General features: G+C 43.7%; 1 protein-coding gene across 1 annotated transcript in view; it reads right to left on the bottom strand.

The window, feature by feature from the left end:
* Window positions 1-7,299, bottom strand: part of ITM2C (integral membrane protein 2C) — a 288,035-nt gene extending 280,736 nt beyond the window's left edge. The window contains exon 1 of the mRNA XM_085635007.1: window positions 6,893-7,299. Within this exon, the coding sequence (XP_085491133.1) occupies window positions 6,893-6,994 (102 nt within the window). The 5' untranslated portion in view covers window positions 6,995-7,299. The remainder of the gene's footprint in view (window positions 1-6,892) is intronic.
* Window positions 7,300-13,149: the final 5,850 nt, after the last annotated feature.

Raw genomic sequence — 13,149 nt, 5'->3', positions numbered from 1 at the left:
ACCACCATCGAATTAATTTTAACAGTAATTAAATTTATAGAGTGCTTACTACTTCTGACCAGGCGTTGAAGCGGTTTATGCCAGGCAGCACGCTGTGCCAGGACCCAAGGTTAGTGGTTAGTTGTGTGTTATTAGCATTGTTGGTTATTGGGATTAGTCTTGTGTGCTCAGGCAAACCATTTACTACAGTTTGTTTGCAGTAGAGGAATTTAAATGAGTTAGGTGTGAGCATTAGTGGCGGGGGTACGTCAGTCCATGCAGAAGCACTGGTAGCATTAAAAGAGGAGCTAGAGATTAGGTATTGCTAGGGTGCAGGGGTAGGACTTTCAAAGGAGAGATTGTGTTCTTTGAAAGGAGTTGTGGGCAATTTTCAAAAATGCATTAATAGAGATTAAGCAAAACCCACATGTGACTTAATAGAGATTGTGATCAGAGAGATAGAAGGTAGACGGTGGAAGGGAGGATAAGGCCATTTGAAAGGAAAAGGAGAGGTGACAAACTGAAGTTTTTAAGTAAAGGACGGTTTTTCATTGTGATAACGTGTGATGAAATTTGTTAGTCTTTGTGTAGTATGGTATTTTTTTAGCTTTGTGATCGCTGAAACCAATAGAAATTATTTTTTATACAATAACAGATTACTGTGTTAGTGAGTTATTTAATTGATGGAATGTTGTGCAAATTATGAATAATGTTTTATAAAACTGTAATTAATGATACAATATTGTATTATATAAAGATAATACTGAATACAGTACATTTGTATACTTTGAGGATTCATTATATGAAATAAAAGAGAAATGTTTACATTAAACAAGGTTCACTTTTTAGATAGTTGAGTGGATAGTAAATGAATGTGGGGTTTACCCACAGAAAATGATTATATAGGTGTGATAATACGAGTGTGAATCACAAGAGGGATCTTTTGTGTTTTTTAACTGGATTTTAACCCTGTCCCTTTTGTCAGAAGGGTATCTCTCCCTTACTTGTGAAGCAACGATTACACCAGATCATTCTCCTGGCTCATATTAATATGGTTTTGTTTGAGATGCCTGGAATGGTTAATGGTTGGTATCATTTACTAATGCAAAAACAGGAGATGTATCGCCAGAGATACTAAAGAAACCATCTATATGCGTTTTAAGGTGATCTGAGGATAAAAAACAAAAGAAATTGATATAGTAAACATTATATGTGCAGCCCACACCAGTTTGTAGCATAAATTAGGTTGTTGCATTTTTACGTCTGGGTTTCACAGTGCACCTGTCAAACAGACTGTTAGACATGACATTCTTGGGTTGGTGTTTAGACATGACATTCTTGGGTTGGTGTTCCCCCAAACTTTTTGTCTCCACTCCTCTTATTTTGCTGAATTTGTTTTTTGTTGGCATTAGGGCTCTGCGCACTTTACCGTTGCTAACTAGTGCTAAAGTGCTTGTGCTCTCTCCTTCAAACATGGTAAAATTGTCTTACACTTGTTTGGCACATTTAATTTACTTGTAAGTCCCTAGTAAATGGTGACACGTGTACCAAGGATGTGTAAATTAATTGCTACTAGTGAGCCTGCAGAACTCACTGTGCCACCCACTAAAGTAGCCTTCTTAAACATTTCTCAGGCCTGCCACTGCTGCTGTATGGTTCCTACTAATTCAGTGACTGTGCTTTTGGGCAACATAAGCATTAAAACTATGGGGGACTGAGTCCACTCACACCATCAGACTATGCTGACCAAGTTACTGGCTCGCTCACAGTGCACAATCTGGACCTCTAAAACATGCAAGGTACCTGATGGTGTCTGCAACCTCAGAACATGTCAACCCTGATTCCCCCAAAGAAAACGTGGAAACAGATTCTCCCTTTCGAAAAAGTAGGACATGTGCACTTAAGTTTTACATGTCATTGCAGTGAAAAACTCCTGAATTCATTTTTCACTACTGTACTCTCTGGCTATTTTTCTAAATTAATCCTTTCCTCCCAATACACCACTTAGCTATTTTCATATGTTTTTTCAGCTCAACCAATTATTACAGAGTGATTCTGTTTAGTGTAAGCTCTAAGCTGATTTCGGCTTCTACATGTTAAGTCTGTATTGAACTTATATTTTTCAAAATAGCTTGATTTTCTAACTCTGATTATTAAACTTTGTTACAGACCATAGATTCTGCTGCCCCCCCCCCCCCCACCAGTAGTAAGTCACATGAATTGTGCATTGCACAGTCACTTTGGAGTCACTCCTTCAGTGTGAATGATTTCCTACTTTTATCTGTTGCAGGGACCCACCCTTTCCTGCTTAATTTTTAGGCAATTATCACACTCAGATCAGGTCTCAGTCTGTCCTTTTTTAGTCTTCTTTTTTCTCACCAGTATTTCATTTATTTTCAGAGGATCTACCTTTCTCTTTTAATCACTTACTACCCTGATGGTGACCCAGTCAAATACCTTTCGGGTCGACATGCCATCGACACTAAGGGACATAAAGACACCCTATTACGAAGCTGGTCCTCTAGGAGCACACATAATTACATTCAGCCCTTGAATGGAAATTTGCATGGTCTATTGCCTATTTATTTTATGACCAACTTATGTATTTTCTCACCACTACACTCACTTGCACTGTGAGGTCAAGTTTGTCTTGGAGCACCATCGTAATGTTCTGTAGATCAATTGTGTACATTATATTTGGAATTCTAAACAATGTTATGTATATAAAGGATGTTTGTACTGCATACAGATCGCTATTGGCATTTATTTGCTTGCTGTTGTACTTATAGACAATCAAACACTCACAACATGTATTAGGTTAAAAGAATCCTAGAGGGATATTTGTTGCTTTACAACTTTTTAGAAGTTGCCATTTTCTTGTCCTAACCATTTGTGCCTTCTAAGAGTGTCTTGGGTCACTTAACTGTGATTGGCTCTGTTGAAGGGGATTATGTATTCCTCCCAGACATTAAAAAAAAATAAAAAGGGACTCGGTGTGGGAAGGATTGGAAATCCTCTTAGGATGGCTGGGTCGGAACTGTGCCTTGCCCCACTTACACTTTAAAAGGCTTGCCTCAGGTACACACAGAGGAACCTAACACTAGCCTGTTGTCACCCCAGACTTCTTGGAGCCTTGACCGGGGAACAGAAGAACTTCCCAGAATCAGATGTGCAGGGAGTATAGGGAATATACCCACTTTAAAGGCTGGCACCAAGTATAAATGTTGGACCTTCTGAACCACTCTTAAATACGCTAATGGACCTGTGGGCATTACAGAAGAAGGACTGCCTTGCTCGCCAGAGGACTGCCCTGTTGCTGAGGCCAGCTTTGTTACCCAGAGGACTGCCTTTCTGCTACCTGAGGACTGCCCTACTAATTGAGGACTGTCTTGACCCTGCTGCATGAGGATTGCCCTGCGCTGGACCTACTCTCTTCATTCCAGGCTCCACAGAAGTGACTCCAAGGGTCAGTTGGCAGACCTCCTGTCTGAGCTACAGGGACACGCTCCAGAGGCCTCCTTGAAATTACCCAGCTGTCCTGCTTCACTGGACCTGCCAGGCCCTGCAGCTGGAGCTGCCTGAGCCCAGCTGGTTTTTGCTGGAGAGAGTACATGATTCCCAAAAGGTGCCTCCGAAGGTCCTGGACCCTTGGCTGGCATCAGTTGAGTTCCTCCTGTGAAGAAAGGGTGAAATTCTGAAGTTTTGGACTCTTTGCTACCACAAACAGGCCTGGTCGTGCCAAGATTCTGCCGCCCACAACGACTGCCAATGGGAAGCACCAGTGAACCCCAATCTTGGTGCTACAACGTCCACCAGTAACAACCGGCAACTAAAGATCTGCACTTGTGCTACAGCAACGACATCCCCCGGTGACCACCAAAGAGAAACTCCAGCAACAACCATGCAAAACGGCCGGCCAGCTCTTTACGGTACAACGATGGTAGTCCGCAATGCCTGCCCTGCTTTTCATGCTTCAATGACGACCATATGCAATGCTCTCCCTGGTCCTCACGGCCTACTCCACCACGAATGGAACACTTTGCGCCAGACCTTGAGACAGTAATGTTTACAGCTGCACTACCCTGGTCCCTGTATCCAGCTCCCGCACCATTGCAGTCGGCCTTAACTTGTGTATTTTCCTTGGCCTAACATGACCAGATGACCGCGTGTGGTACATTGTGATTTTAGACGCAATATCTACCAAAATCTTTCAAACTGAATATTTCTGGTTCTGCTGGTTGGATTTTTGTCATTCTAGTATCATTTTATTTGTTTAAATGTACTCTGTTTTCCTAAATTGGTTTGGGATATTTCTTGTGTTGTGTTTTCACTTGATTACTGTTTGTGTTCTATATAAATACTTAACACTTAACAGTAGTTAAGTTAAGTCTGATTGCTTTTCTGCCAAGCTAATAGAAGGTTAAACATAAGTCAATTCAATTCAATTCAATTCAATTCAATTCAATTGAATTGACTTATGTTAAACATAAGTCAATTTTGAGATTTTTGTGGTTCACCCTGACAAGGACTGTGGTTGTTGCCTGGCTGAGGCTTCCACCCCCCCCCCTTTCAATTAATAACCTAATTTCTTACAAGGACCTATTGCTTACAATATACATAGAGTGGGCTTTGGGCATGCCCCTTTTAACCACCACTTTTCTTCTCCTGGGCACTTTCAGATATTAGCCTGAGACATTGTCAATTACGTCTTGGCTCTGCAAAATATTCATCTCTCACCTAATACTATTGGCTGTTAAAGTGTACCCTTCCACCTCCACTTCAGTGCTTGCATTACATTGCATGAGGGACAACTGGACGACTACATCCCTCTGTGTACGATCATTCAAGATCCCTCCTGTGTCTCTCACTCTAATGTGTTGAGGCTACATGCGTTAGCACATAAATCCCAGATCTACTGGCTTTGTCAATGCTTGTTGTAGGGGGAAGTCAATAAAAGGAAAATGTAGCAAGCAGCTAAATATACTCTTACATCATGCAAAACCAAAGAATTGTGAAACATTGTGTAACTGAGCATCAGTAGTGTTATTAAACAAGCACTGTCAAATCACATAGGCCTCGCCTTTATATTAAAGGTGCCAATCTATAGTCTCTGCCAATGCATGTTTGAAAGAATCATTAAAAAAATTATCAAGATGGCCACTGGTACATTACAATGTATGCACTTGCATGGTTGGTCATGTTAGAATGTTTTTTGTGCATACCTCATGACTGCCAGTGCATCATGAGATACACGCACACATGGTCGGCCATCTTAGAATCAGTTTTCATCACCAAAAAGCACCCCAATTTGGCCGCTGGTGCATTGCGCATGCATGCTTCATTACGTAAAGAGGCATGCGCATATTGTGGCACACTAGCAGCCATTTTAATGACCTTTTGTTTTTAAGGTTAATTTACTGTTCGAAGATGGCCAACAGCCATTGAGCAGTAAATTAAATACCAAAACACTCTTAGCCACAATAGCTCTGAGAAAGAGGTGCTGCTGAATATAGGGATAGTGGAGGTGAAACAGTGCTGCTTGCTTTCCAATCAGGAGGCCTTTCTGAGGTCATGCTTCTCCATGCACATTCAGAAAGTGTGTGCGTGCAGGAAAATAGATATCAACAGTAGTGCTGGAAATAGTAAATAATCACTCAAGGACCTATAAATTTGAGGTCAGGTGGTGGCAGCAGAAACAGAGTGGAGCCAGGATGGACGGTGTAGAAGTGGAATCCGTCAGTCAACGTATACATATATTTTGTAAAAACTCTGCAACAAAAAAATTGGCAACATGGACAAATGTGATAGTAAATCTGTTCTAGCTTACTTAATTGGTCACAAAAAGGGTGCCTTTTAAAGTACTTTATTGGGGTTAAGGCACCTGCTGCAGAGATCTTGGTGTACTCAGCAATTTCCAGGGAATAACAACCATAAGACATCTCTGGTGGTTAATGTGCTTGCTGGAGAGATCAGTGAGCGGTCTACTCACAGGTTTGACTCAATGTAAAATGTCATAGAGTGTCAATGTACTTGCTGCAAAGCACAAATTGTACCATGCAGGTCAAAGACTTGAATCTTAAGTATTTAGCACAGTAAGTTTCTACTTTGGCAGAGAAATCTCTTTCTTCAGGTCACAAGTTATAACTCTTGCAACGGCTCTGTGAGTTAAGAACTGGTATCAAAGATCTGCATGGAAACTGCAAGGCATACGTTTGAGACCCTTTTGTTTTTTTCTCAATATTTTGTTAGTGTAAAGTTGATAAAAATGGTTCCTTTGGGTGGTAATAAAGGCTTATCAATAGCTGCTACATAAATGGTTATTATTGAAATTAATAGACAGATACATTAGACATTCTCACAGTGCATGCATATTCTCTTACAGTCAGAGCAAGACAAGAATAAAAACCTGCCTCCAGCCTATAGCTTAGCTCTTAAATACTTGTGGAGTGGCAAGCCGAGTGCCTTTGTGTCCTACATGACATTGGCATCACGTTGTTCGGTTCCCCTTGCTCTCAGCCAGGAACTTAACTCGAACAAAAGGAGTGCTAATGGCCCTTTAAGTGAGGCAGTTTGAGAGGCCCAGATGGAACGGAAAATAAGAGGCCTCTAACCCCTTGCAGGTCGATGCTCTAAACACAAGGCAGACAAAGTGTGGGTAACGGCTGAACGTGTCCTGTTGTCAGGAAACCACACCAGGTACAGTGGTGTAACTCAAAGTGATAGGGCAAAATGTGGTACGAATACAAGGCGCGCAGGTGAGCAGGCTGCGCGCGCTTTGGCAACGCTAGGATGCTGATCGGTCCTCAGGGAGACATATAATTTTCCAGACCACTGCCGAAGCGTAACTCTGCTCTCGCCTCTCCGCCCCGCTGTCCGTCGCGGTCCCCTCGCCCTGGTACCCAGATTCACTCACCTCAGGACCCTGCGGCAGGAGAATCTCCGAATGGGCGCCATCGCCTTCCTCTGTGGCGTCCTTCAGCCCCACGGCCGGCTGCTGGAAGGCGATCTTCACCATCGCGGCTGCGGTGCTTCCGGCTGCCGCCCCGGCACAGGTGCCTCGGGATACTCGCCCTGACGATGGCCTCTGACCACGGGGGCCGGACTGTGCTGCTGACGCGCCTCTGCTGGAGGGATGCTGCTGATTTTCTCCCAGCAGCTGCTGATGCTGCGCTCTCCCTGGTGCTGCTCTCCCCGCTCTGGCTAACCCTGTCTCTGCTCTCCGTGCTCTCGCTCGCCACTACTGTTGTGAATGCTTCGTTGTCGCTGCCGCTATCCCCCGGTTCTGCTTTTCTTGCAGCCCTCACCCTCTGTTGATCTTCCTGCTGCTTCTGTTCCGGTGCAACACTTCCTGGAAATGCTGCTCGCGTTGCTGCTTTCCGCCACACCTACTCTTAATGCTCTTTTTGACGTGCTGCTCCCTTACTCCTCCCTCGTGGATGTTCTCCCTACTCCTTCTTATGGTGCTGTCCCTGCTGCTTTTCCTTCTGCTGCCCCTTGTCCCTTTCACCCCCGTTGCCACCTGGTTTTCCCCACTTTGCTTTCTGCTGCTACTTTCCATCCGGTTCTAGAGGGTGAGCCAGGACCTCCGAGGTTAGCTACCCTTTTCCCAGGGCCACTGGAATTTTCCTACTGGGGTAAACCAAATTATGTGGCAGGGTTGACTAAATTATATGGCAAAATAAGACAAATTACTGTAATGTGGCACATTTTGTTATAGTACAAATTCATTATTTTAAAAATGTTACACATTAACACCCTCTTGGAAAAGGTTCCAATTTGTTAGTACTACTATCATACCCAAATATGCTACTGAAACATGACCCATTAACCTTTACAAGGGCCTTCCAAGTGGATGCGTTTTTAGTAAGATTTGATTCGATTGAACTAGAATTTTTTTTTTCTTCTGGTAAAAGCTGCAAATTATGCAGAATATGATGATAATGTCACAAATACATAATAATGTGGAATACGTTGCAGCCACAGAATCATATAATTCCATTGGTCCTGCTTATGGCACTATATTATCATACCCTTCCCACTTCGGGCAACAAAAGCAAAAGGAACAGATGGAAGGAATGCTGAACAATGCAAACATTCACCCCCAGTCACAAAAATCTGGGTTTTATCCATTGTTCATTTGCTCACCACGCCACCCCAGTGTGGATCCAGCCCTATGCAGATCAGTCTTGACCCTGTTCCTTATGGGACCAGTCCAGCCCGAACTGCCAGGTCAGGTCCTCCTTGGACCAGAAACGAGCATCCTGGGACTGGTTTCGGGGCGTCAACCCTCATAAGCCAGGCTAGCTTGAATCCAGAGGCACAGTGAGCACAGGGCCAACGTCTGGATATACTCTTACGAATTAGGGTGACAAAAGCAAAAGGAACAAATGATGCAAAGAATGCGGAACAATGCAAACATTCACCCCCAGTCACAAAGATCTGGTTTTAATCCATAGTTCTTTTGCTCACTAAGCCACCCCATGTTGAACCCACCAATATGCAAATCGGTCTTGGCCCTGTTCCTCATGGGAACAGTCTATCCCGAACTGCCAAGCCAGGTCCTCCCTGGACCAGAAACAAGCATCCTGGGACCAGTTTCTGGGCATCACCTCTCATCAGCCAGGCTAGCTTGAATCCAGTGGTGCAGTGAGCATGGTACCCACATCTGGGCATACCCTTCCCACTTAGGGCAACAAAAGCAAAACGAACAAATGATGCACAGAATACTGAACAATACAATTATTCACCCCCAGTCACAAAGATCTAGGTTTAATCCATCGTTCTTTTGCACACCAAGCCACTCCAGTTTGGACCCAGCCATATGCAAATCAGTCCTGACCCTGCTCCTCATGGGAACAGCCCAGCCCGAACTTGCAAGCCAGGTCCTCCCTGAACCAGAAACAAGCATCCTGGAACCAGGTTCAGGGCATCATCCCTAATCAGTGAGGCTAGCTGGAATCCAGTGGCCCAGTGAGCACAGGACCTAAGTCTGGGCATACCCTTCCCACTTAGGGCAACAAAAGCAAAAGGAACAAATGATGGATGGAATTCTGAACAATGCCTGTGTGTAATGGATTGTGGTACATTCTGGTTGTTGTGTGGATCTTTTCTTGATAGGTTGAAGCTTACCCGACTAGGAGATGTGATAGCCTCACAGTAGCGAAGTTGTGGTTGAGGGAATGCATTCATAGGTTTGGATTCCCAACTACATTGGAATCGGATACAGGCACACAATTCCATAACGAGATCATGAAGTTGTGCACCGCCTTGAATGTGGATCAAAGACTGCATTGTAGTTACAGACCAGAGGCATCGGGAATGGTAAAGCGAGTCAACGGGGCATTAAAAGCAAGGTTGGCTAAAGTGTGCACTTCAACATCTTTGAAATGGCCTGATGCACTGTCTTTAGTGCTGATGAGCTTGCGCAGCATTCTTGACAGGAGAACTGGGTTGTCACCACATGAGATATTCATGGGAAGAGCAGTGTGTTTACCTGCTGTACCCTCCACCGCACTAGTGAGCATCACAGATGAATTGGTCCTTAACTACTGTAAAGGATTGGCGGACGTGAATTGTTCTGTGTCTCATCAGGTTGAAGTTGCAACTGCACAGACTTCAAAGGACCTCTTCCACGGCCTGAACCCAGGAGATTGGGTTCTCGCCAAGAAGCATTTGGGGAAAAACTGTCTTGACACTCGTTGGCGTTGTCCATACCAAGTGATACTGGTAACTATAACTGCTGTGAAGTGTGGAGGAGTGCCAAACTGAATTCATGCTTCCCACTCTTGACGAGTTTCAGTTCCCTTTGATGAAACTGCTCCTCTCCCAGAAGTATTTCCTGCCGTGACCAAGGGGTCACCAGAGAGGGCAGGCCAAGCTGTAGAGGTACCTGAAGTGGCTGGACACACACCAAGACAATCTGAGAGGGGGGGTGTCACGTTACACAAGACCCCAGTATAGACTCAGAGGGAGCTGGTAATGTTGCGAGTGATAGAGAGTCTGACTCAGTAGAAGTGACTGGTGTGAGAAATGGCCATACACAGTTAAGAAAGAAAGATATTGCAGGTGAAACGTGGCATGTGAAACAAAGGAGGAAAAATTTTAGACTTGCGTCGGAAAGAGAGCTTGCACCAATAGATGAATCTTCGGAGTCTGATCTAAGCGAAACAGAGCCAAACACCGAAGGCGCAAGAAGGCCCAAGAGAGCTTGAGTGCGATGTTGGAGATATTCCTCTCCCGAGTGGACTTACTTGGTTACAAATTCTGGAGAGAGTGAGGTCAGAGATTTCGATTAGATTTCCTGGAATTGAAGCAAATGCACTACTGTCATTGTCATTACCAAGGTTAAGTGGCTTGCATACTCTGATTCTGGAATTGGATTTCCACGTTTTGGAACACCACAGCCTCCTCAAGAGATTGCAGCATTGAAAGATGAACTGTTGCAACATGTCATTGAGCAAATTGTCTCTGATCTGATCAGGGATCTGAACTGAACTTTGAACTGTAAAACAATTGTTTTTCATATGATAACCTAGGCCTGAGTGGAAGAAGAATAAAATTAGGGATTTCATCTCGAAGAAGACGAAAGATGGCTAGGAAAGTCTTCCAAGCTCTGTACATATTGTAAAGCAGAGACATTTTGAAAAGAACTTTCCAAGATTTCAAAAGTTGCTCAAAAGACTTTGCTATATGTGAAGAGAGGTGGGGAAAGAGATTTTGTGAGTCGAATCTCTTTTGAACTGTGATCCGAGCTACTTAAAGATGGAGTCTGGAAATTCGAATCGCAGGTACAATTGCATCATAGGTACACTCATTGTAGGGGTAATTATAGTAATAGCTGAAGTCATTGTAGAATCCATTTGGAGTTCATCCAAAAGCAGGGAACATGGGGTGGAGATACAAGATACATCCACACCTACCACTGCTGTTTCAAAAGAGGGTACATAAGGATCAGAGAAAGGCTTAATAGAACAAACTATTTGCTTTCGTGATGTAGACCTATCCAAAGGTGATAACACGCTGAATGCTTATGCCAAGTTGCTTTATGAGTATGTTGACACACTGGAAGTGAGAGATTGTTATGTGTGCATGCAATTGCCTGCCTCAGTCAAGGAGGGAATCCGATACCATCACTTACCCTTGAGTTATGGCATTAGTTGTAGTTTACTTCTTAGTATGTTTTATGGAAAAGGTCATTAGGAATACTACTTCTTGAACTATGATGTAATACTCTCAGAAATCTCTGTGTAAAAACATCGGCACAAATATGATTATTATAAGCAAATAGAGAGAAGGGTAAATTATTTCTCACCTACAGTAACATTAGGCACTGCTTAAGTGCATAGACATAATCTAACCTGCATCCTAACAAATATAGACAAGAAATTTGTAGATCAAGTAGAAGATAGACATAGGGGATTTGTTGTTAGTTGTGATAAGAAGGGAAGAATTCTGAATGGACCAAGGTAGAGTTAGCTCACAAGGCTAAGGAAAGTTCTGGCCCTATAGCTTTAGATTGGGAACAACGAGGAAGCTTTGCATATGTCAAGTTGCAAGTAGGTATGATACAGTGTTTATGGGACAAAGTGAGTGTGATCATATCATCTCAATAAATGGTCCATGGAAGACGTTTTTGCCAGAGTCAGTTCGAATGGTACCAGGACTGTATTATGTGTGTGGAAAGAATGCATCTGTTTGATTACTGAGCAAATAGTATGGTAAATTTTATTTGGCTGTCGTGTTTCCAAAGATATATCATGTGGAGGATTTGTAGAGTTTAGAAAAGAAGTCGAATAGTAGGGAAAAACGTGTACTGAGTGCAGTAGAGGTTGCAGAAGATATATTTGGAGCAATAATACCTGGTTAGGGAGTAGTATTAAATGATGTCAAGATCAGAAGGCTGTCGGCTGTCTACAATAGTGGATAAGTTGTCTGTTAACATGACTCAGTCTTTGTTACTCCTAGACGAGGAGATGGTCTTGATAAGAGCCATGGTGATGCAGAACCGTCTTGCACTAGATGTATTACTAACAAAAGAAGGCGGAGTCTGTCGGATGCTGAAGTTCCACCAGTGTTGTACTTATGTCCCAGATAGAAGTAAATATCTGAGAGTTTATATTAATAACATCACTAATATACATCGTGTGATACAGGACTTGGCAGCTGAAGGAGTTTGGGCTAAAGTTGGAAAGGGGTTTGGTGCAGTCGGAAAATGGTTTGCAAATCTGGAAAGGGGAACATTTGGATATATCTTGAAGCCGATATTGATTGTTATAATCTGCATCATGCAAAAAGAACTATTGATGGACAGAATGCAGAACAATGTCATACATTCACCCCAGTACAGAGATCTGGGCCTAAATTCATAGCTTTTTTTCTCTTCTCATGCCATTCCAGTTTGGACCCAGCCATATGCAAATCAGTCTTGACCCTGTGCCCAATGGGAACAGTCCATCCCGAACTGCCAGGCCAGGCCAGGCCAGGCCAGGCCAGGTCCTCCCTGGGCTGGAAACAAGCATACTAGGACCGGTTTCGGGATTTCACCCCTCTTTAGCCAGGATAGCTTGATTCCAGTGTCTTGAAGCCGATATTGATTGTTATAATCTGCATCATGCAAAAAGAACTATTGATGGACAGAATGCAGAACAATGTCATACATTCACCCCAGTACAGCGATCCGGGCCTAAATCCATAGTTTTTTTGCTCACCATGCCATTCCAGTTTGGACCCAGCCATATGCAAATCAGTCTTGACCCTGTGCCCAATGGGAACAGTCCAGCCCGAACTGCCAGGCCAGGTCCTCCCTAGACTGGAAACAAGCATCCTAGGACCGGTTTCGGGGTTTCACCCCTCTTCAGCCAGGATAGCTTGATTCCACTGGCATGGAGAGCACAGGACTCACGTCTGAGCATACCCGTCCCACTCGGGGTGACAAATGCAGAATGATTCCTGTCCAGGTAAGACATGGCCTGGCAGTTCGGTCTGGACTGCATATGGCTATGTCTGAACTGGGGTGGCGTGGTGAGAAAAATAACGATGGATTAAACCCAGATCTGTGACTGGGGGTGAATATTTGACAATGTTCAACATTCCGCCCATCATCTTTTTGTGTTGCATTTTCACCCTAAGTGGGAAGGGTATGCTCAGACGTGGGTCCCGTGCTCACTACGC

Source organism: Triturus cristatus, chromosome 11 (assembly GCF_964204655.1).
Source record: "Triturus cristatus chromosome 11, aTriCri1.1, whole genome shotgun sequence".
NCBI classification, from domain to species: domain Eukaryota; kingdom Metazoa; phylum Chordata; class Amphibia; order Caudata; family Salamandridae; genus Triturus; species Triturus cristatus.
This window is presented reverse-complemented; position numbering and strand designations above follow the sequence as displayed.